At 37.4% G+C, this 23,037-nt stretch overlaps 1 protein-coding gene across 1 annotated transcript; it reads right to left on the reverse strand.

Annotated features, from left to right (window-relative positions):
- Positions 1–7,249: 7,249 nt before the first annotated feature.
- LOC145131874 (uncharacterized) lies at positions 7,250–8,125 on the reverse strand. The gene is made up of 2 exons (XM_079066517.1): positions 7,832–8,125; positions 7,250–7,741 (listed from the first exon to the last, which is right to left on the reverse strand). Exons 1-2 carry the CDS (start codon positions 8,123–8,125, stop codon positions 7,250–7,252), a joined length of 786 nt encoding a protein of 261 aa, XP_078922643.1.
- Positions 8,126–23,037: the final 14,912 nt, after the last annotated feature.

The following is a 23,037-nucleotide window of genomic DNA, read 5'->3' on the forward strand; positions in this document are numbered from 1 at the left end:
CAAAATACCACATGCAGCACATACGCCTTTCCAGGCCATAACTCTGTAGGATCTTCCGATCCATGTGTCTCAGGGGACTTCCGTCTCGAATCCCGGTAGACCTTCCGGTCCTACCCGTATCGACCTTCCGGTCCGTAACCTCTTGACCTTCCGGTCCATATCATCTTGACCTTCCGGTCCTTATCATAAATAACATACATAACACATACATATCACATAACAACATACAGCTCATACATCTCATAGTATATAAGACCTTCCGGTCACACATAGGTACCCTTCCAGGTACAATATAGTGAGAAGACTCACCTCGATGAAGTCGGATAAACTCTCGTGCTCAACGTCCCGACCTAGCCTCCTCGTATTATTCAAATAACATCCCCGATCAATATTCTCTCATAGTCTCATTTCTAAAGATTGGGTAAAAGGCCATTCTACCCCTCTCTGAACTCTCTTGAATCAGTCTTGACCAGAACCCTAAAGTCAACGAAAGTCAACGGTCAAACTTTGACCCGACTCGTTGAGTGAATATGGGCGACTCGGCGAGTCCATGCGGGTCCTCTGAATCCTTCTAGCCTCTCTTGGCTCGTCGAGTCATCCTTCCACTCGGCGGGTTTCTCCTGTCACGAATCGCGGGGCCACCCCGACTCGACTCGTCGAGTCCACTTATGGACTCGACGAGTTGCTTCCATGTTCTTACTCAAATGACCTTCTAAGGTCACATCTGCTTCCCTAACTATCAGATCTACCCTTCAAGTGCTCAAATGTCACGTAAAGGTGCAACCTTTACGTGCATGCAACCCACATCAAGTCACAAATGGAGAAATAACTCTAAAAATGGCAACCTAGTCTCCAATCTCTCATTTTCTTGCATAAAGCTGAGGGATAGTGACTCTATTGACCTCTCATGGTCCAGATCTGATGCTATTAACACAAAGGAGACCTCCTACTCACTAGATCTTACATATAATGGGGGTAAAAACCCTAAAATCATGAAATTTATCATATCAACATGAAATAGAAAGGATTATACCTCCAGAGATGAAATCTCAAGATGATTAGCCCAGATCCAAGCCCCCTTTATGCTCTAGATTGGTGTTTCCTTCTTCCTTCTAGCAAAACTACACCAAAAGTGATGTATTAACCTCTTCTTCCTCTCAAACTCTCCTACTGCTCTCTCTAGGGTTTCTCTGGGATGAAGTGGCCGCAAATGGAGGTCATAAAGGCCTTTATATAGGGCACAGACCCCGAGAATTAGGGTTTCCGATTACATCGCGGACTCATCGAGTCCACCCTTTCCGACTCGTCGAGTCCGTTCATTAATCCAGTCAGCACACGCGCTCCTACTCGACGAGTCTACGCCTCAACTCGTCGAGTCCCTCCCTTTTTCTCAAAAGAATAAATGATCAAAGATAATACTTGGAAATCCGGATGTTACAATAAATACAACCATCATAAATATAATTGAAAAAGTTACACCATAGTATGAGTTTACATGTTTCAAAATCAATTACATTATGATGACAAAAATGTATAAATTGACGTCTCGCGTCCCATCCTCAAAAGCAGTTGATTACCTGTTTCACTGGTTTCCTGAGAATACGAGTAGTTTTGAAAGAGTGTCAACAATTAAGTTGGTGAGTTCATAAGCTTTTGGATGTAATGGTGGAAAAACCTTTGTTTGTAAATGTAAATGAGTACTAAAGAAAGATCCAATATTTTCCTTATACAAAGTCGCGTAGTCTTAAATCCCAAGACTGAGAGTATGCAGGTTTAGATCTATAAAATCCCTTTTGTAAGGTAGTATTTTCCTGTAAACTTGAAATGTTGTTAACTCCCTATGTAAGTCGTCATAACCATACTATAACTAGAAAGAACCTGCTACAACGTTTTTCAGACGTCAAGATCCTATGAATTTTGGCACCCGTAGACCTGCAGGTCCAGCTGTAGCTAGCAGCAAGGTGTGGGGTGTCAATCCCAATATAGATCTATACACAATTATCCCGCTCTCCCTACAAGAGATTCTGGTTATAACTTACACGAATTTTTAGCCCGTACTCTAAGAGTACATTTAAAGAATTGTCTCACAACTTACGTTAACGAGTTTACTGGTAGTGTTTGAGTAAAAACCTTTTCTGTGGCGAAGGTGAAATCTGCCTTTGTGTACTAAATTAGTGATGTGAGTTTCATAAACCATACCTATTATAGCCTATCATGTAGTAGTTGAAAATCCGATAGTATTATGATGAGACCCTTCATGTGTATGTAATAGTTTAACCAATGCATACCTATACTCATTATATTTTATGTTGCATTTTTTGTAATTTATAATGGACCCTTATACTCGATAGAGTATTTTCTATTATATAAATATATCACAACAGAAAAACACAAGCAAAATATGAAGTCATCAAAGATTACACTTTGCTCAACATATTACAAAGTGTTATAAAAATTGTAAGCTGTTAACTCATTTTAAACTTTTCTACACTGTTTTAGAAAAATCATAGAAAAATCATACCTAGTCAAAAACTGAATCCGTAAACTCTGAGAGTTTATAAAACGTGTATAGTTTGTTTATAAATTTTATTATGATTTTTATAAGTCTCTAACTTGTGTGAAAATGTTCATATTCACAGACTGGTCCGAATTCGTTTATGAAATGATAGGCAGTTTTGTAAAAATCATTATGAATTGTAGAAAAATTGTATGGAGAAGTGAAAGTAGTCATTTTAAAGGTATGAACCTGAAATATTTGCATATTACACAGTTTTGAAAGATATTAAGTTTAAGATGGTCAAAACCGTCCGTGAATGGAACTAAACTTTCCTGTTGAAAGCTGATGTGTGAATTTAGTTAAGATCTTGGTATTTTAACTTATATTCTCCCCCTAAAACTTGAAGAAAACATGAAAATGTGGGGGGGGGGGGGTATGAACTCACCTTGAGTTATTCCCTGAGATGAAGGTGGAAGAAGAAAGGTTTCCAAGTGAAGAACACTTGGGAGATACTTGAAGATTCGAAGAGCCTAGGCACAAATATGACGATATTTGTATAAGAGATTCATGATCTGAGTGAAGGAGTGTAGAGTATTCAAGTTTAGGATGAATATACTTACCAATACTGGAGTAAAAAGTTCAAGAACATCCTTGAAATCTCGAGTTCTAGAGAGGGAAAGTGAGAGAGAGAGAGAGAGAGAGGTGTTTGCTTTTTAGTGAGAGGGTGAGTAAAGTGGAAGGAGATATGAGAGTTTCCAGCTTTTGATGAAGCTATGCAACTGAAGGACGGGTGTCAAAGGACAAATAGTTGACTAGGTGGGGGTGAATAGTGACTGAGGGTTTTCCTATGAGGGTATGGGGGATAGCTTGTGTCACACTTTAGGGAAATTCAACACACTATCATAAAATCTTACCCAATAGATTTTTATTCTTAGAATAAGATTTTCCCCCAAAACTTATTAAAATATGAATATATAGGGTCTCATATGCCAAAATACGAGTTTGGGTGAAAATCCCGCGTTAAAATCACGAGAAACGAGCTTAAAACGAAGTCGGGGTCGAAAACCCGGAAAAGGGGCGAAGTCTGTGAAAATCCGAGTCCAGGGTCGAAGGTTCGGTCCTTGGGTGCTTAGAACCGAGAGGAGGGTTCAGTTGTTGGATGAGAACCGAGAGGAGGGTTCGGTTCGAGACTCGCAGGCGAAGCCATAAGAAGGAACCGAAAGCGAAAGCAGGCGAGAAGCGAAGGGTAGTTCGCTCCGATGGGACCTTCGGTTGTAGAGGTTTCGGGCCCGAACTGGACCTTCGGGTTCGGTTCTTGAAGAAGGTTTCGGGTTCGGTTCTTGAAGAAGGTTTCGGTTTCGGTTCTAATGAGAGGTTCGGCTCCTTAAGAGGTTTCGGTTCATTAAGGGTTGTTCGGTTCTATTAGAGTTTCGGTTCTATTAGGGTTTCGGTTCTATTAAGGTTTCGGTCCTTAAGGGCTGTTTTTCAAATAAACTTCCCGTTTTGAGTAATTTTTTACCAAGATAAGGGTCGGGATGCCCCAAATGATTATAAAATGTTGAAAGATATTTTCAGAGAGATTTTGGAGAGATTTGGGAGAGATTGAGATTGATAAAGGGAGATTGAGAGAGACTTCGTTTGTGCCCTTTTTGGATGATTAGCTTCGCAACGCAAGGTTTGTAAACCCCGTTAAGCCTTGTTATGAATGTTATACGCCCCGAGGGGTACAAAATAATGTTTTACCAAGTAGTTTCATCACTTACCCTGATTAGGGTTTAAGAATTCTGAACCTAGGAATTTTCCAAGTGATAACTTCTTATTAAAATAACGAGTTGTATAGTAGTAACATAGTGTAAACCCTAATATACCAGGTTAATTGAGTTGACCGGTTTGACTTGCTGACTTTATTTGACTTTGACTTGACCAGAAATTGACGGTTGTCACAACATTGATCTGATGTACTGTAACAAGCTTGAAAAACTTACCATGGGCATGTTAAAGATGGTTAAAACACTATTGCTAGATAGTTGCAATCTCGGTGGATCCCAAATTGAGATTAGGGATAAATGTAAAATGGTCAAGGCTAACAACATTTGCATAAACACAAAATTCTCTTTGTCCGCCGTTCTTGAGGCTATACCAAGTGATTCAAAGTTCTTCATGATTTCTTTGCCGAACTCTTTAGTAAGGTTGTCACCTGCAAATAATAATTTGTACACGGAATCCTTTCTGATAGACTTTAGTTGCTTGTCCATGTTAGGGGCATTAAATTTAGATAAAAACTATATCAGTTCCATGCCTAATTGTGTGAGAAGCCTTTCTAGGCTTCAACCACTCAGTATGCAATACTGTGACATGCTTACTTCAGTCGAGCATCCTCCAACTTCACTAACATTTTTGAGCATGTATTCTGATAATAATCATATGCTAAGTAAAGTTGTATTTGATCCAGAAATTCTCCCACTCGACTTATTAATACCATGGACATCGTTTCCATCTCCGTCGTGTGAAATTGAAGGCATGGTCAAGATCCAACCAATGACAGGTGTTGAGGAAAAGGTATTACATAGTTTGTGCTGGAAGAAGCTCGACTTCCTTAACAAAAGGGGCGTGCGAACTTATTCTTATGGGAGACTCTCACAGGAGCATCAAATCCAAGTTTTATATGGTTAACTTTATGTCTGTGAATATATATGTATATATAATTTGTGATGATTAATTAACCGGTTGTCTTAATTTCACCTTAAACACCCATTTTAGACCAATTGGCTTTCGCCCGTTTGGAAAGTTCACTAGGCTCCGTGTATTGTTCTTCTCAATTGATGACAGCTCTAACTTCATGGCATTCACCCACTCGACTCTTTTCTTGGCTTCTAGGTACGTAGTTGGTTCTTCGTCTTCACAAACAATCAATATTTGTTTCAAGGCGTCATACAGGTCTGTGAGTAACCTGTTATGTTTGGGAGCACCACCACCAGTTGAGCTTGAATTTGTACTTGAGGAATTTGGCGTAGATACATGAGAATTCGTTGAAATCAGAGAATTTGGTGTTGACGGGGAGTTTGACGCAAGTGATGAGTTCAGCGGACTATTATTCTGATCCGATTGGGAGCCCATTTGGTGATTAGTGGGCTGTGAGTCGGTACCGGCCCAGTCCATATCGTAAGATGGATCCTGTCCGTCGGGTGTACCCAGAATTTCCCCATCCCCTTCATTAGTCTCGCTTTCAACGACTAATTGGTCATCGTGAAAATCGAAACCTTTAACTGTGAAAGTCATACCTAGTATCGCTCGTACTTTTGTCGCCTTCTCCCACATCCATGTTTGATCTTCATGAAATACAACATTCCTACTTATGTGAATCAACCCAGTGTCCGGTCTAGCAATATGTATGCTTTCGATCCCCTTTCAATTCCCAAATGTACTGCAGGCTTGCTTCTTTCATCCAGCTTCTTCAAATGATTCTTAGTGATCATAATGTGCACCACACACTCGAATACCTTGAGGTGCCCAATTTCTGGTTTCCGACCAGTCCATATCTTATATGGTGTTGATTCATCGAGAGCTTTGGTACTAATTATGTCCAGTATGTGAACTGCTTAGCTCACCGTTTCGCCCCACAATATATCTGGCATACTCACCGTCTTCAAGTTGCATCTAACCATCTCCAGAATGGTTTTATTCCTCCTCTCTACCATGTCAATTTTGTGGTGAATACGACGATGTGTAGTGATGTTCAAGCCCTATTTCATCACAATACTTTGTGAACTGATTCGAGAGGAACTCACTTCCACGATCCGTTCTTAGTACCTTTATCTTCTCACCCGTTTCTGTCTCCACTTTTACCCTGAAGTTTTTGAAAAACTGAAAGGCCTCATCTTTCATCTTCAACAGGTACATCCACCTGACTCTGCTGTAGTCATCTACCAGTAGCAAGAAGTACCGGTTCCCTGCAGGTGTCGCAGGTGATATTGGACCACATAAGTCCCCATGGATGGGCTCTAGTCTCCTTTGTGCTCTGTAGCTTGTATGAGACGGATATGGGTTTCTCGACTGCTTCCCAAACAACCATTACAACGGTGTGAGGGGATGTCTATTTTTGGCATTCCTTCAACCAACTTCTTGTCAGACATTAATTTGAGTGCAACAAAGTTTACATGCCCTAACCTCGCATGCCATAGCCATGTCAGATTGCTCAATTTAGCAATTAAGCAATTTGTTCTTATTTCTTCCAGTTCAATTTTGTAGAGACGATTCAGGGATTGTTGGACTTTCATCAGCAGTCGCCCGGTTGCATCATGGACCTATAGAAACGGTTCCTTGATTCTGATTTCGTCTCCTCCTTTAGACAGTTGACTTAAGCTTATGATGTTGTTACAAAGATCAGGTATATAGTACACCTTCTGTAGCTTTCTTTGTTCTCTGTTTTTGCACTTGAAAACTATATTTTCCTTTCCTTCAATTCTAACTCTGGATTCATTCCCAAATCTTACATAGCCTTGAATCGTTGTGTTAAGATCACGAAAATTTTCTTTTATCACCTGTCATGTGATTACTGGCCCCTATGTCTAAGTACCACATGTTTATTTGACTTGATTCATCTCCTTTTGTTTTCAGCTGTGGGTTCACTTTTTCCTCATTCAAGAAAACTTCACACGTCTCTTCTCTTGTTTCAAGAGAAGCCAACATGAGTGCAGGTTCGTCATCTTGTATTAGGTTGTTTTCTTGAATCCTTTCTCGTCTAGGGTTTTTTCACTCGGCTGCAAAGTGTCTGTAATCTTGACAGTTGTAGCATTGCACTCCACTCTTGTCTTGATTACTGGATGAGGCACGGTTCCCATCCTTTTGATTGTGTGAGTCACTTCTTCCACCGCCACCACAACCAGCTTGATTATTGCCTCTGCCCCGTCCTCTTCCTCTCCCACGTGACCTCCCAGATCCTTGTCTTTGTCCTTTAGATTTTGAATCATCTCCACCCTTCTTCTTGTTTCTTTCGGTCCACTCTTGATGGGTTAAGAAAAGCTTTTTTTCTTCCATTTCACTATGTCCCTTCATCCTCTCTTCATGAGCCCTTAGTCTGCCTATCACTTCTTTAGTGGACATTTCATTTAGATCACCAAATTGCTCTAGAGTTGAAGCAATTTGCAAGAACATAGATGGCACGACTCGCAATAACTTCTTTACTACATATGAATCTTCCACTGTGTCCCCCAATGCTCGTAAAGTGATCACCACATTGCTCACCTTCACAACAAAATAATATATACTTTCGGATTCCTTCATGTTCAGGGCTTAAAACTCTGCCTTCAAGGTTTGAATTTTCGCCACTTTCACTTGATCGGCTCCCATGAACATTATCTTGAGGGCATCCCATGCTTCTTTAGCCGTCTTCTTTTCAGCCAATCGCATCAATAGATCTTCAGGTATTCCTTGGTAGATTGCTGCCAAAGCCATCTTGTCTGTCTTTGTTTCTACAAGAGTGTTGGGGGTTCTTGGCTCAACAGCCTCCCATACGCCATGAGCCTGCATGAAGACCTTCATTTTAATGGCCCACGCTGCATAATTGCTTCGAGAAAGCATTGGGTAATGCAACGTTATCTGACCATCCTTCTCACCAGTCCCCGACATTTCTTCTAGTCGTGGTTGATACTTAGGCATGCACCAGATTCGCTTTGAAATGTTAGCTTTTGCTGGAGTGATTGTCACTTTACACATGAAAATAAAGCAACAGGGGACAAGAGATTAAGTATCACAGTGAGCAGAAGATAAAGAAGAATGGGACAGGAAAGCAAATACAGAGAGGCAGGGGCAGGAATATGCACTTATCTTATTCATAAACTGGGAAAAGAAACAAAAGAGGATACAAACACCTCGTACATGCCTAACTATTTAAAACAAAACTTAGCATAAAAATAGCAACTGATTCTACTGCTAGCTAAAGAACAGAACACACTCACCCATATGGCCTTGACTTATTCCCTCTATTACTTCTAAATAAAATCAAATAAAGAAATGTGCATAGACCAAAATAACTCTGAACTATTTTTAACAAAGTCATGGAATCACATCATTGGTGGAAATCTCACCGGATATCAGCTAACAACAGGAGAATACATCCTAAGCATACATAGAATCACTACATATGGTGTCAAAGCAGCTATGAGATATGGTAAATTGGATGGAGACCGCGCCCAGGGCCGGTCCAGACGGTGGGCAACCCGGGCGACCGCCCAGGGCCCACGTCTCCAGGGGCCCAAATTTTATGGGCTATGTAGTGTATATATATATAAAAAATTATTACTTAAATGATTTTTAGGGCCTAAAGTTGGTTCAAACTCAAATTAGCTCAAAAGATAAACAATTTGGCTTGCTTGTTATTGCTAATTGAACACGTCTATACTGAAGAATAAATGATATTTTTTTAATCTTTATTATATTTGTGTTTGAGGGGCCCTTTTTTATTTTTGCACCGGGCCCCATATACGATTGGACCGGTCCTGACCACGCCTACAATAATGATACATATCATTCTGCTTATTAAATAATTTTTTTGTTGTATCCTATGTATTATTTTTTTATCTAGTTTTTGTGTGCCAAAAGTTCATTGATTAAAATCAGAGTTTATATCTATAAAATATGAAACTAGTTTTAAATTTTAATCGGATCGATCCAAGTATTGATCCACCTAAATGGGTCGATTTGTGGGATCCATTGATCAAGTTTTTGATATCTTGGATCACATAAATGTAAAGATTAGATATGATCTAATACATTGAGAAGCCTAACTACAATTGATTTCTCCAAGAGGATTCATGTAAATGATAACTAACGTAATACTTTTTCTCTATTTTTATCAGGAGATGAAATGTTGTTCACAGCTTTATCCCAAAGGAAGCCAGCCATAGTTGGTCACATACCCGAGGTATACTTTTTGCCACCCACACTTTCTCTCATCACATTAATGTTATCATCAAATTTATTGATTAGTCCATGATTTAACAAAATAAAAGGAGTTTTAACCTTGCAATATTGAATGCTAGGAAATTGGAACATCTACGTGCAATGATCTCATCCTTAATGATGAGGATGAGGTTGATGAAGATGAGCTCCCTATCATGGCTGAGGTCAAGGTCGAGGCTGAGGTCGACCAATAGGCTAAAAGTTCATTTATGTGGAGGAAGTGGTTTAACTGTACACGAGCATAACTTTTATATAAAGAATTAGGCAGCCATGAGCACTCCATGGAAACATCTCAATAGGATTGTGAAGCCTAAATTCATTTCTTTAGGGCTCTGATTTCAAAGTATTTGGTTTTTATCAAGATTTTCGGGTTTTTTACTTAATTAAATTGTGTGATTTTGTCAATCAGGTGATATTTTATACAATAATTATTAGTTATTTTTAGTTTCTTTCGTATTTTAAATTTTTAAAAACCGCCATTTCATCGTCCATTTTATTAATATTGTGAGTATATGTATGGATATCACACTTTTGGCCCTTAGATTTTGTACATTCCTAATATGAATGTCTTGTTTTTGTTCTTGTTTTTGTGCCTAAGACATTTGATCATCAATATCAAATATCTAGGAATTTGATCATCAACTACAAGATTCAAACCACCAAGCACGCCTGAGCTTAGAGTTCCACAAACACATTATTTAAAATGCTTGATGATATGGTGGAAGAGATAGGAGAGGAGAATGTAGTGTACGTGGTGACACATAATGCATCTAATTGATTATTAAGCTGTTTTTTCTATGAGGTATGGTTCTAAAATACATTAAATTTATTTCGCAAATAAAATCACCTCGTGTATATGAATCCCTTGATTTGAAACGCCTCAAAAAATGAGGGTCTCAGGTGGCTAATCGCCTAAGAGTGTTTCACGCCTTTTAAAACTAAGATCACAACATTGTACTTTTAATTATTTTCTTACCAAGTCATTCTACTTTAAAATTCTAAATAATAATAGCATTGCACTTTTAGTTTTTTATTAGGATATTGTCACTACTACAAAAGGCACATAAGACACACTATATAGGACCCGGGTTTTGAAAAAAGCAGGTTCTATTATGCAAAAACCGGGTATTATAAAGGGAAGTGTTATAAGGCTCGGTTAAAGATAAGAAACCAAGGTATATCCTCTCTAATATATGAATGTTTTTATGCCACTTGTCATATTCTCATTCAATTTGCCAAATGTTATTTTATGGTTATTTTGAATTTATTTTTTTACATGTCATTTTATGATTTTTCTATTTTATTAAATTCTACAAAATATTTTAGTGTAATAATTGCAATAAATATAACAATAAACGGATATTAATTTCATTAATAAATTTGTCTTTTAATTTCAAAATTCTCAAAATTAAAAGTCATTAGTTTCTTTTTTTTATTTAAATTTAAAAGATAAAAACATTTACATTATAATAATTTATTATTTTTCTTATTTTCTTATAAATTCAAAGTTCTTAAATATTTTAACCTTTATATATATTTTTTAAATTAACCCATGTAATACATGAGAATATTTGACCTTTATATTTAATTTTTTTTTAAATTAACTCATGTACTACATGAGTCTCACAACCAGTGTTCAAATTAAATAAACCGGTTAAAAGAAAGGAACCAAATCTTTTTGATGTAAAATTATATAACCCGATTTTCTAATTGTAACCCTGATTTATGACTCAAGGACATAACTTGTTTTTCAACAACCAGGTTTTTTTAACAAATGAATTAAGTAAGAGTGTATTGAGATTTGAGGTTTGAGGCATTGAGTTATAATAGGCGAATTTGATCCATACTTATAACTACAATATGCTAGCTAAAATTAATACACATGCCAAATGCACTACCAAAATAATGTAAAAAAAAGCTGCAAATCAATCATTTTTCAAAATTTCTTATTTACCCTTCAGTTCAATGGTAACACCAAACATGTGTTTAACCAGAATAACTTTTATCTTTTATTGCTTTTAACACCAACTCTATTTACCCTACATCATATTTTCATTGATTCTTTTTCATAACATCCTAATTTCATATTTTCATATACACACTCACATACCTACACACATACAATCACATATTTGTTTTATGCCCTAACAAGTAATTAGTAATACGGACCCAAACACTTCATACAAACAGGCACATAAGAGTCAAAAAATCTTTCTGAAATAGTAACATACACAAACACACACAGACAATTAAGTAGAGGAAAATAGCAACGAACTATATTGTTTCTTTGGGCCTTTGAGAACTATTCTCCCCTGCAGTTCCCTTCTTGTAATTACGTCTTTGGAGCAATGGTGCTCTTGCTATTACCTTGTTAGCTAGTAGAGTCGTAACAAAAAATTGTTGATGTTTAGAAGAAAAAAAAATTGCTTAATCTCTAACAAAAGTTTTTAAGTACATGGGTCAACTGCACAATTTGTAAGGTATCATGATAAAAAATTAACTTTAAAGGCCCCAGATTGTGAAATTTCAACTTCGAGTTTGAAAATGAAGTTATAAAGATGAACAAAATCGAGAACATTAACAAAATCTTAATACAAATGGAACGAGCATCGATGATATGTTGATGATTACGAGCTGGAATGGATGAATTAGAATTGCCTGTGACTGTGACCCCGTGTATGAATTTTAAACTGGTTTCTAACTTTTAGGGCTTAGAGTGAAGAGATGGGATTGGTTCATCATTCCTAGGTACAAAGTCGATTTTAGTAAGACCGGGTTGGAAATCTTAAGGTCGGTATGGAAATCCATATGTATGATTTTTGAAACTAAGTTCTAATCCTTTGTAACTATATCTCTCCCTACCCTTCTATCAGTCCCTCGTATCTCTTTTTTTTCCTTCTCTGTCATTCTCTCTTTATCACTTTTGTGTGTGGATTAACAACCGAATCTGATTGTGAATATACCAGGTCAAATTGGTAGAATATGATCGATTTTTGGCGGGAACATCAAGACGTGTTTCGGCCTTCCAGTCAAAAGTCAAGACTAAAATGGTACAGTAGTATGTAATTATTTATTAAATAATATGATATCTATTTGATTGATATTATGATTATTTTAAGGTTATTGATTTTTCGTTTTGTTAATACATGTCATGTTATTAGTAATTTTTTATTTACTTTGAGTTCTTGATTTTGTCATAAATAATAAAAAACTTATTTAACATTAGTAGTTATATTATGATATGGTATGATTATATTTCTCGTTTGAATAATTCAAAATTGTTTGTAGAAATCAATTAAATAAAAAAATACATTGCTCATTTGTAATACTCACTTTTTGTAACATTAGATAATTATGTAAAGGGTTTTTGACAGCGTAACACAATAAAGTTTGACGAATTTACATATTTAGTCATTCAAGTTTTTTTTTTTTTTATTATGCGTAATAGATCCTTAAAGTTCAATTTCACATGTGTTAAATAGGGGTTTGACCTCCAAACTAACATGTTTCCAGGTTAACTCCAATTACCTAGCATTCTACATGTTAAAAGTATTCAACATTTAAAGTCAAAGTAATATACAATCATTTAAAGTCAAAAATACTATGTTGAGAACACTTGAATCATTTGAACCATTTGTGGGTTTTAGATGGCTTTGGTAAACCCCTTTTCCGACCTAACCTCCGACGACAAACAGTGGGTATATCACATCAGCAAAACCTTGAAAAATCAGCTTGACATTACAATTAATACACTTCCACTATCTATATTTTAAATTCCCCAAAACCTTACAGACAAAAAGATGGAAGCGTGCGTACCTCAACGGATGGGGTTTGGCCTTAATCACCACTTAGATGAGCTGGTGTTTGTCGCTCGCCACTGTTGTCGGTCGCTTCATGCCGTCTCCGTTCTTGTCACTTCCCCCTCCTCGCAACAAACGGGGACGTGTTTGTTGGAAAGAGTGTCCAAGGTCATTAACTATTGGTAATAACATGGGCCTTTTGGGCTGCCCTCAAGACCGAAATTGAGTAGAATAAATAAAGAGGAAATTGGTTTATTAATTATTATGGTGAATAATTAATTAGAAACTAATTGGAAATATATTTTGGGAACTAAAGATTCTCAAAGAAAAACTCTCCTCTCTAGAAAAATCTCTTTCTATTTTAGAAAAGGAAAACACTTGTATCTCTCTAAGCAATAATTTTCTTCACACCGAAAAATAAAAAGTTGGTGATCATGCTAATCGCACTCAACTTATTTTGAATTATTGGGAATCCTCTCACTTTAATGTCACAAGAATCATTAATGCTCAGATTCCATATCAGTGTAAGAATATTCTTGGAGGTGATATAGAAGGTGTTGTTTCTTTAACCAAAGTTGAAACTAAACAAACCTTTTATAAAGCTAATTGCTTAAAAGAAGATTTTAAGAGTAGATTTGTGAGTTCTTATTTTATAAATCAAACTTTAATCAATACTCACTACTCTACTGATTCTAATGGCATTACTAAATGTGATTCTTAATTATTTGCTCATGATCCTTCTCTCCAACCTTCTCATTGTCAGTATGTTCTTCAATCCACTAAGATTTTGCTAAAGTTTCCTATATGTAATGGTGAAGTTAATTCTATAAATGAAATTCTTAGCATGTTTCCTCGATGCTCAGATAGCAATTCTGAACTTGAAGATCAATCAAATCTTTCTACTCCTGATAACTCTCCAAAGGATCATGAGTCTCATGACAAGGTAGTATATGAGCATACCATTGATAACATTCCTTGTTCTAGAACTAAATCAAGAACTCTTAAGTCAAATAATCAAAGTTCTTCAGATTCAGTAGTTGAAAGGAAATCAAAATCTAATGTTAAAGGAATGAATCATGGAAATAGAGTTTGTTATCGATGTGGTGACGCCTCTCACAAAGTCAACGAGTGCACTTTTAAAAGGAACACCATTCGCACAGATATATCATGACTCGAAATGATAAGTGGATCAAAAAGGGAAAATCGTTGAACTGTCTCCTTGATGATTGTTATAACATCTTTTCTTAGTGATCCTTTGCAAATGGGTCAATGTATATTGTGTGTGTGTGTGTACATATATATATATATATATATATATATATATATATATATATATATATATATATATATATATATATATATATATGGACTTACTGTACATCTTAGTTCGGGGTAAAGAGCATATTTGGTATTTAGACAACAACTGCTCAAGACATATGACAGGATTCAAGTCTCTCCTGGAAGATTTCATAAAGAAGGATGGTCCGTCAGTTACATATGGAGATAGTGGAAAGGGAGCTACAAAGGGATATGGATCCATCAATTGTAATTATGTTGTTTTCATGAATGTCTCTTATGTGAAAGGTCTTCAACATAATCTCATTTCTATCAATCAACTGTTTGATGTTGGCTATGAAGTTCTCTTTCGATGGGTTTTGAGCATTCTAACACTTCCTAAGTGTACATGCAACCCTAATAACCTTGAATCTATGTTTGTCTAATAATCATGCAAAGTTGAATTCCAAGGTTATATTCCTATCTAGCATACATGGGGAACATTTTTAACATGAATGAAAGATAGAATAACTTACCTTGTTGTTGATTATGATCCTTGAAACCTTGTGAGCCTAGCACCCCAAGTGTGATGCCTCAAATGCTTCGCACAACACCAAATGCAAAGGAGTAAACTTTGATAGAATCTTACACTTGCAAAATCGGCTCTAGCCCTCTTGTTTCTTATGTGTCGCCGATTTTGGTGGAGAACATGTTGCTTATATAGTGTGTCACATCTAGGGTTACACCATGTAAACCCTAATGTGGCATGACTCTTCATTTCCATGACCCATGGGTTTGTAACTCCCATGGAGCCTCCATGGAGCATCCTATGGGTGGAACCCAACTTGATAATCCATGGAGCCTCTTAGCCCACTATATAAGATATGGAAGATTTACATAATCTACCCATATATTTAATTAGTTATCTTTTGATCACTTAATTAATTCTAAATTAATTCTTGATCAAACTAATTAAATAATATTATTAATATATTAGAACTTATAATATATTAATAAACCATAAGTGTTATTTCTCTCATTTTAGTTTATCCAATTGCATGGTGCCATGCAACCCAAATGGACCATGCCGAGTCGGGTCAAGTACATACCAGAAATAGTTATGGACTTATACACCTTATCTAACAGTCTCCCACTTGGATAAGTCTAATAACTATAACTGCAATACTTCAGGAACCGATCGGCAATCGTATCTCTTTCAAGGTCTCTCGGAACTGAGAAGATGATGATACGCCATTTAAGATAAGTGATCATATAATCCTCTGTTCTAGATATCAGCCGGACAAATACATGGAACAATGTCTTACTTATTGTCCAACAGTTTGTTTCCCGATTTTCGATTTGTTTGACAAAGAACTTAATTGAACACATCAACTTAGTTCTGACCGGGCCCGGTACATAGGTCAAAACAAAATCATCGAGGGGCCCAGATATCAGCTTCTAATCCAAGAAGGAACATATAAACTTCGACTCATATGTTTGTTCTACCACTCATTGAATTATACACAAAAGCACGTTTTTATAACATCGAGTTACCAATGCGTTAACATACAATCAATGCATAACCAACTCATAAGTAACAAATCATATCTCTAGGTTTGAAGACTTATATGATATTACCGTCTCACGATCACTCGAGATAAATTCCATGAAGTGATTCCAGTGAGCGTGGGTTGAGTCCAATGCTCAGAACTTATGAGCACTCATGAGTGTTGTAGCCATGTCCAACAACTTAGACCTCTGCAACCAATCATGACAGTCTTGATTCATACCTACTTCCGACATATGACCGACTGTGGAGGTTCGAATAATATGATATACCAAACATAATTATTCAGGAAGTCAAAACATGCAAAAGAAATATAGTAAACGATCGACAAGAGATAGCAACACTTTACTCATAAATAAAGCACCTTTTATTCATCATCTAATGTCAATTACACTTTACAAATTTCAAGGTTATCTAACTACTAAATCTAATATCATCCTTCAGCCCTATGCTCCGAGCATGCTGGAGATGCTTAACCCGAGTCAGTCCCTTCGTGAGGGGATCTGCTGGATTCTCATCCGATGATACCCTCTTTGCCACGAGGAGTCCTTCTTCTATTCGATGTCTGATGAAATGGTATTTTCTGTCGATGTGTATGGATCTCCCGTGATCCCTTGGTTCCTTGGCTAAGGCAACTGCACTTTCACTATCACAGAAAATTTCCATTGGCTCTTTAATAGCTGGTACAACTCCAAGGTCTCCAATGAAGTTCTTCAGCCATATCGCCTCCTTTGCTGCCTCGCTAGCTGCTATATACTCTGATTCGCAAGTTGAATCAGCCACTGTCTCTTGCTTGGAACTCTTCCAAGAAATTGCTCCTCCATTTAAGGTAAAGACCCAGCCTGACTGAGAGCGGAAATTATCCCTATCAGTCTGAAAGCTAGCATCACTATAACCTACAACTCTCAAGTCTTCACTCCCACCGAGGGTAAGGACCCAGTCCTTAGTCCTCCGTAGGTACTTGAGGATATTCTTTACCGCAGTCCAGTGTGCCTTGCCAGGGTTCCCCTGATACCTGCTAACCATGCTCAAAGAAAAGGCTACATCAGGTCGAGTACACATCATAGCATACATGATCGATCCTACAGCCGAAGCTTAAGGTATTCGACTCATTTCTGCTATCTCAGCCTCAGTACTAGGGCTTTGTGTCTTACTCAATCTGGCGTTACTCTGGATGGGTAACTCTCCTTTCTTGGAGTCCTGCATGCCGAATCTCTTCAACACCTTATCCAAGTAGGTACTCTGACTAAGTCCAATTAGTCTTTTACTCCGGTCTCTCAAGATCCTTATCCCTAGAATATAGGCAGCTTCTCCTAGGTCCTTCATAGAGAAATACTTCCCAAGCCAGGACTTAACTTCCTGCAGAGTTGGGATGTCATTTCCTATGAGTAGTATGTCATCCACATACAATACCAAAAAGCTAACTATACTCCCACTAGCCTTGACATATACACAAGATTCATCTTCACTCCTATAAAAGCCAAATTCTTTGACTTTCTCATCAAAGCAAAGATTCCATCTGCGAGGTGCTTGCTTTAACCCATAAATGGATTTCTCAAGCTTACACACTTTATTAGGGTACTCTATATTGACAAAACCCTCTGGCTGACTCATGTAAACATCCTCAGCCAACTTTCCATTAAGGAAAGCGGTTTTGACATCCATTTGCCATATTTCATAGTCATGAAATGCAGCTATGGCTAACAGAACCCTAATAGACTTAATCTTGGCCACTGGAGAAAAGGTCTCATCATAATCAAGTCCCGGAGTTTGTGAGAAACCCTTTGCAACCAGTCGTGCCTTATAAGTTTGTACATTACCATCCATGTCGGTCTTCTTCTTGAAGATCCATTTGCACCCTATAGTCTTACGACATGGTACATTCTCAACCAAGTTCCAAACTTGATTGTCATACATGGACTGTATCTCGCTGTCCATTGCCTCTTTCCACTTGGTTGACTCAGGGCCTGCCATGGCTTCCGCGTAACTGTTAGGTTCATCCAGACCTATCAGTGTGATAAGTGTATCACCTTCTGCAGTAATATGGAATCCATAGTAATGCTCAGGTGCATTCCTAACCCTTGTGGAACGCCTTAGAGGTACAGACTTGTCAATTGGCTCAATAGGAGTTTCCTCCTCAAGTTGAGTGCTAGGGTTTAAAGTTCCTTTACCACTTGACTCTTGAATTTCTTCAAGGTCAACTTGCCTCCCACTGTCTCCTTGGCTTATGAACTCTCTCTCTCGAAAGAAAGCCCTCCTAGCTACAAAGACCACATTCTCACTAGGTCTGTAGAAGAGGTAACCAAAGGATTTCTATGGGTAGCCGATGAAAATACACCTCTCACTTCGAGGTTCGAGCTTATCATGAGTCTCGCGTCTCACGAAAGCCTCGCAACCCCAAATCTTAATGTGGTCTAGTTTGGGTACTTTACCAGTCCACATCTCATGAGGAGTTTTGGCAACTTTCTTTGTGGGAACTAGATTAAGGATATGGGCGGCAGTCTCTAAGGCATATCCCCAAAATGAGATTGGTAGCGAAGCTCGACTCATCATGGTACGAACCATATCCAACAAGGTTCGATTACGCCTCTCAGCTACACCATTCAACTGTGGTGTCCTGGGAGGTGTCAATTGTGAGACAATCCCACATTCCCTAAGATAGTCGAGGAACTCTGAACTAAGATACTCACCACCTCGATCGGATTGAAGCATCTTAATGTTCCTGCCCAATTGATTCTCGACTTCCTGTTTAAACTCTTTAAACCTCTCAAAAGTCTCTGACTTATGCTTGATTAAGTAGACATATCCATATCTACTGTAATCATCAGTAAAAGTCAAATAATAACGATTAGCATCCCTTGTGGCATGTTTGAAGGGCCCACACACATACGTGTGTATAAGATCCAACAAACCTTCACCCCTCTCACAAGAACCTGTGAAGGGTGACTTTTTTATTTTTCCAAGTAAGCATGATTCGCAACTATCATCTGACTTTAGGTCAAATGACTCCAATACTCCATCCTTTTGGAGTTGGCCTATGCGTTTCTTGCTTATATGTCCAAGACGACAATGCCATAATGATGCTTTATCCAAGTTATTATCATTAACAGAATCAATACACAATACATTATTTCCTAAGTTATCAACCACAGATACAGTTTCATACACACCATCACAAGGTAATGCTTTAAAATAAAGAACATTATTAAAGAAAGCATTAATCGAACCAACTTCATTATCAAATGAAAACGTGAAACCTTGTTTATACAATGCATGAAAGGAAATAATATTTCTTGCCATTTCTGGCGAATAACAACATTTATTCAAATCTAAACTAAACCCACTACTTAGCGATAAAGTATAAACTCCAATCTTGGTGACAGATAAAGCTTTCCTATTCCCCATGATTAAGTTTATTCTTCCATGCTCCACATTCTCACTTCTTCTTAGTCCCTGCAAATCAGAACAGATATGAATACCACAACCGATATCAAGGACTCAAGAGTTAGAATGGGGTGAGTTATTAGATAAGATAGTGTAAATACCTGCATGGTTGGGTTTAACTTTCCCATCCTTCACATCTTGCTGGTACTTTGGGCAGTTCCGCTTCCAATGTGACTTTTCATGGCAATAGAAGCATTCAGCCTCTTTAGGGTCAGAAGAAGGAGTGACAAAACCTTTCTTGGTTCCACTTGAAGAAGAGCCATCAAGGGTCCTAGCCTTGGTACCCTTCGAAGAGCTCTTCCTCTTCTTCCCTCTACCTTTCCCGATTGCCAAAACCGGGGCGGAGTTTGGAGTAGGAGTGTTAACAACCGACTTACCCTTAAGACCTGTTTCTGCGGTCTTGAGGAGTCCCTGAAGTTTGCTGAGTGTGACCTCTTCCTTATTCATGTGATATGTCATGCAGAATTGATCATAGCACGATGGTAAGGAGTGCAAAATGATATCTATTGCAAGCTCCTCAGGGAAGTTCACATTAAGCTTCAGCAACCGATCCACATACCTTTGCATTTTTCTGCATGTGGCTCGTGACAGATTCCCCGTCCTTCATCATGGTTGTTATGATAGAGCATATGATTTCATACCTCTCTTGTCGTGCACTTTGATGGTATCTTTCCATCAGATCTTGGTGCATTTCAAAAGGGTAGAAGTCCTCATAGGACTTTTGGAGTTCCGCTGTCATGGTGGCCAACATGATTCATGCCACTTTTGTAGCATCCCTTTCATGTGCCCGGAAGTCAGCGATCTCCTGGGAGTTGCAGTGGTCTCATCAATCTCCTTAAGCTCCTTGTCAAGGACATATTCTTTGTCCTCGTAGCGGGTAATCATCCTGATGTTTCTGATCCATTCATTGAAGTTGGATCCATCAAAAGTGACTTTCCCACACAAGTTCATAAGGGTAAAGGAGCCATTAGGATTAGAGCCAGAAGCAGCATTGTGTGAAGACATCTGAAAGAAGAGGACAAGATTAGTTTAGATATTAAGAGAGTCCTTAATAAAACACCCAAATGTAATATTAAGGCTAGGATCCAATCACAATATATTATAACTTAGAAGAGGTATGCCGTAATCCAAGCTATAACATATTTGAAAGGTAGGTGAATGACGATTCACCAATTTCCACCATGAAAAACGAAATATAAATATTAGGTTTTTAATTGGTTCTTAGAAATTCCTAGATTCTTTTGAGATTCAATGAACTTTTCAAAGGCATGTTTCAATCTCGAGTGTGCCCTCCATGTTTTGTGACTGGGATACCGAGGATCACAAAACGAGGTGTGAAGTAACCATGCAAATCACTTGGTACACTCAATGTTTATTACTCAATCGATGTGCCGGTTAACCACACGAGCTCCACCGACTTATATTAAACTTTAAGTCACCCTTTACCTACCTTGTTAAGTCCAAGTTAGTGTGCCGGTTAACCACACACGCTCCACCAACGACTTAAACAAAGTGTAAAGTGTAATTTCATGGATTAGCACTTTATTCACATTTTACTAAAGTAACTAAGATTGGGAATTTAATAAAAGCATTTAGTTACTTTATAATATTCATCATACTTTTAATGAGAATTTATAAGTCCTTGTCTTACCCGTTCGGCTAACGACCCTCCACTGATCAAGGAAGCGGTGGGTGAGAGTGGACACCCATTAAGTTGCCATTTTATAGGTAACAACCTTATACCCCCTTATAGACCGGCTTCGTGAATGAGGCGTACTAGCGGTAAGACGACTTGACGTTATACATATATATATTAGTAACTTATAATATTATAAAGTATAAGGGTTGAATTTTAACTTTTAAAATTCTAAGGGTTGGAACTAAAGTTTTAATCAAGACTTTACATGTTCCAAAACTTGAGGGCAAGTTTTGTAAACTTCCAAAACTTTTCATTTCTTATAACTTATGAATTAATTGAGTAATAAAAATGAAGACTCTTCATTTTTTATAACTCTTGTGTTCTTTTAATGGCTTTAATAAAAGTGAGACTTTTGGTTTTCCATAACTTGAGGACAAGTTATGGACTCCATTAAAACACATTATGATCATGAATTAAACTACCATGAAGGTTACAAACAATTCCTATGATCATCTAATCTTCATAAGTTCAAGAACATGAATATGAACACTTTCAAGAATCAAAAATTACACTTAAAAAAAACTTGTAATTTTAATAATTGCCATTGTAAATGGATTAGCATAAACATTACACCATCTAAAACAAGCTTTAAAACATCAAAACAGTTTAGGGTAATGTTTCTAGTCCATTTCCAGCAACAAATGTGCAAACTTTCATACGAGCAGAAAACAGAAAAACGATTTTTTTTCAAGCTGTTTGCACAAAAAAAAAAACAACAAACAAACCTAGGCTCTGATACCACTGATGGGTTTTGAGCATTCTAACACTTCCTAAGTGTACATGCAACCCTAATAACCTTGGATCTATGTTTGTCTAATAATCATGCAAAGTTGAATTCCAAGGTTATATTCCTATCTAGCATACATGGGGAACATTTTTAACTTGAATGAAAGATAGAATAACTTACCTTGTTGTTGATTATGATCCTTGAAACCTTGTGAGCCTAGCACCCCAAGTGTGATGCCTCAAATGCTTCACACAACACCAAATGCAAAGGAGTAAACTTTGAGAGAATCTTACACTTGCAAAATCGGCTCTAGTCCTCTTGTTTCTTATGTGTCGCCGATTTTGGTGGAGAACATGTTGCTTATATAGTGTGTCACATCTAGGGTTACACCATGTAAACCCTAATGTGGCATGACTCTTCATTTCCATGACCCATGGGTTTGTAACTCCCATGGAGCCTCCATGGAGCATCCTATGGGTGGAACCCAACTTGATAATCCATGGAGCCTCTTAGCCCACTATATAAGAAATGGAAGATTTACATAATCTACCCATATATTTAATTAGTTATCTTTTGATCACTTAATTAATTCTAAATTAATTCTTGATCAAACTAATTAAATAATATTATTAATATATTAGAACTTATAATATATTAATAAACCATAAGTGTTATTTCTCTCATTTTAGTTTATCCAATTGCATGGTGCCATGCAACCCAAATGGACCATGCCGGGTCGTGTCAAGTACATACCAGAAATAGTTATGGACTTATACACCTTATCCAACATCTTTAACAATAGAGAAGGAAAAGTTTTTAATTAAAAGAGAATCATTGTTCTTACTTTAAATCGACAAAACAAAATCTATGTTTTGGATATGTTTTTTGCTGACAACTCTCTTCTTTGTTTCTTCTTCTCTCGTGCTCAGTCTCATCTAAATTAGCTGTGGCACAAAAGGCTATCGCATATAAACTTCTAGAACATCTTAAGGATTGTAGGGAATTAGCTTGTTAGAGGAATTCCTAAAATGCAATTCGTTACGGACAAATTGTGCTCGGCGTGTGAAA

This window comes from Lactuca virosa, chromosome 8, assembly GCF_052849685.1.
Source record: "Lactuca virosa cultivar CGN04683 chromosome 8, Lactuca_virosa_CGN04683_v6, whole genome shotgun sequence".
Classification (NCBI taxonomy): domain Eukaryota; kingdom Viridiplantae; phylum Streptophyta; class Magnoliopsida; order Asterales; family Asteraceae; genus Lactuca; species Lactuca virosa.

Excerpts from the sequence above, each read along its gene's own strand:
- LOC145131874 (XM_079066517.1), bottom strand. The coding sequence starts at position 8,125 with ATGTCGGGGACTGGTGAGAAGGATGGTCAGATAACGTTGCATTACCCA. Across the intron at positions 7,742-7,831 it reads TGTTCATGGGAGCCGATCAA|GTGAGCAATGTGGTGATCAC; the intron begins GTGAAAGTGGCG and ends TTTGTTGTGAAG.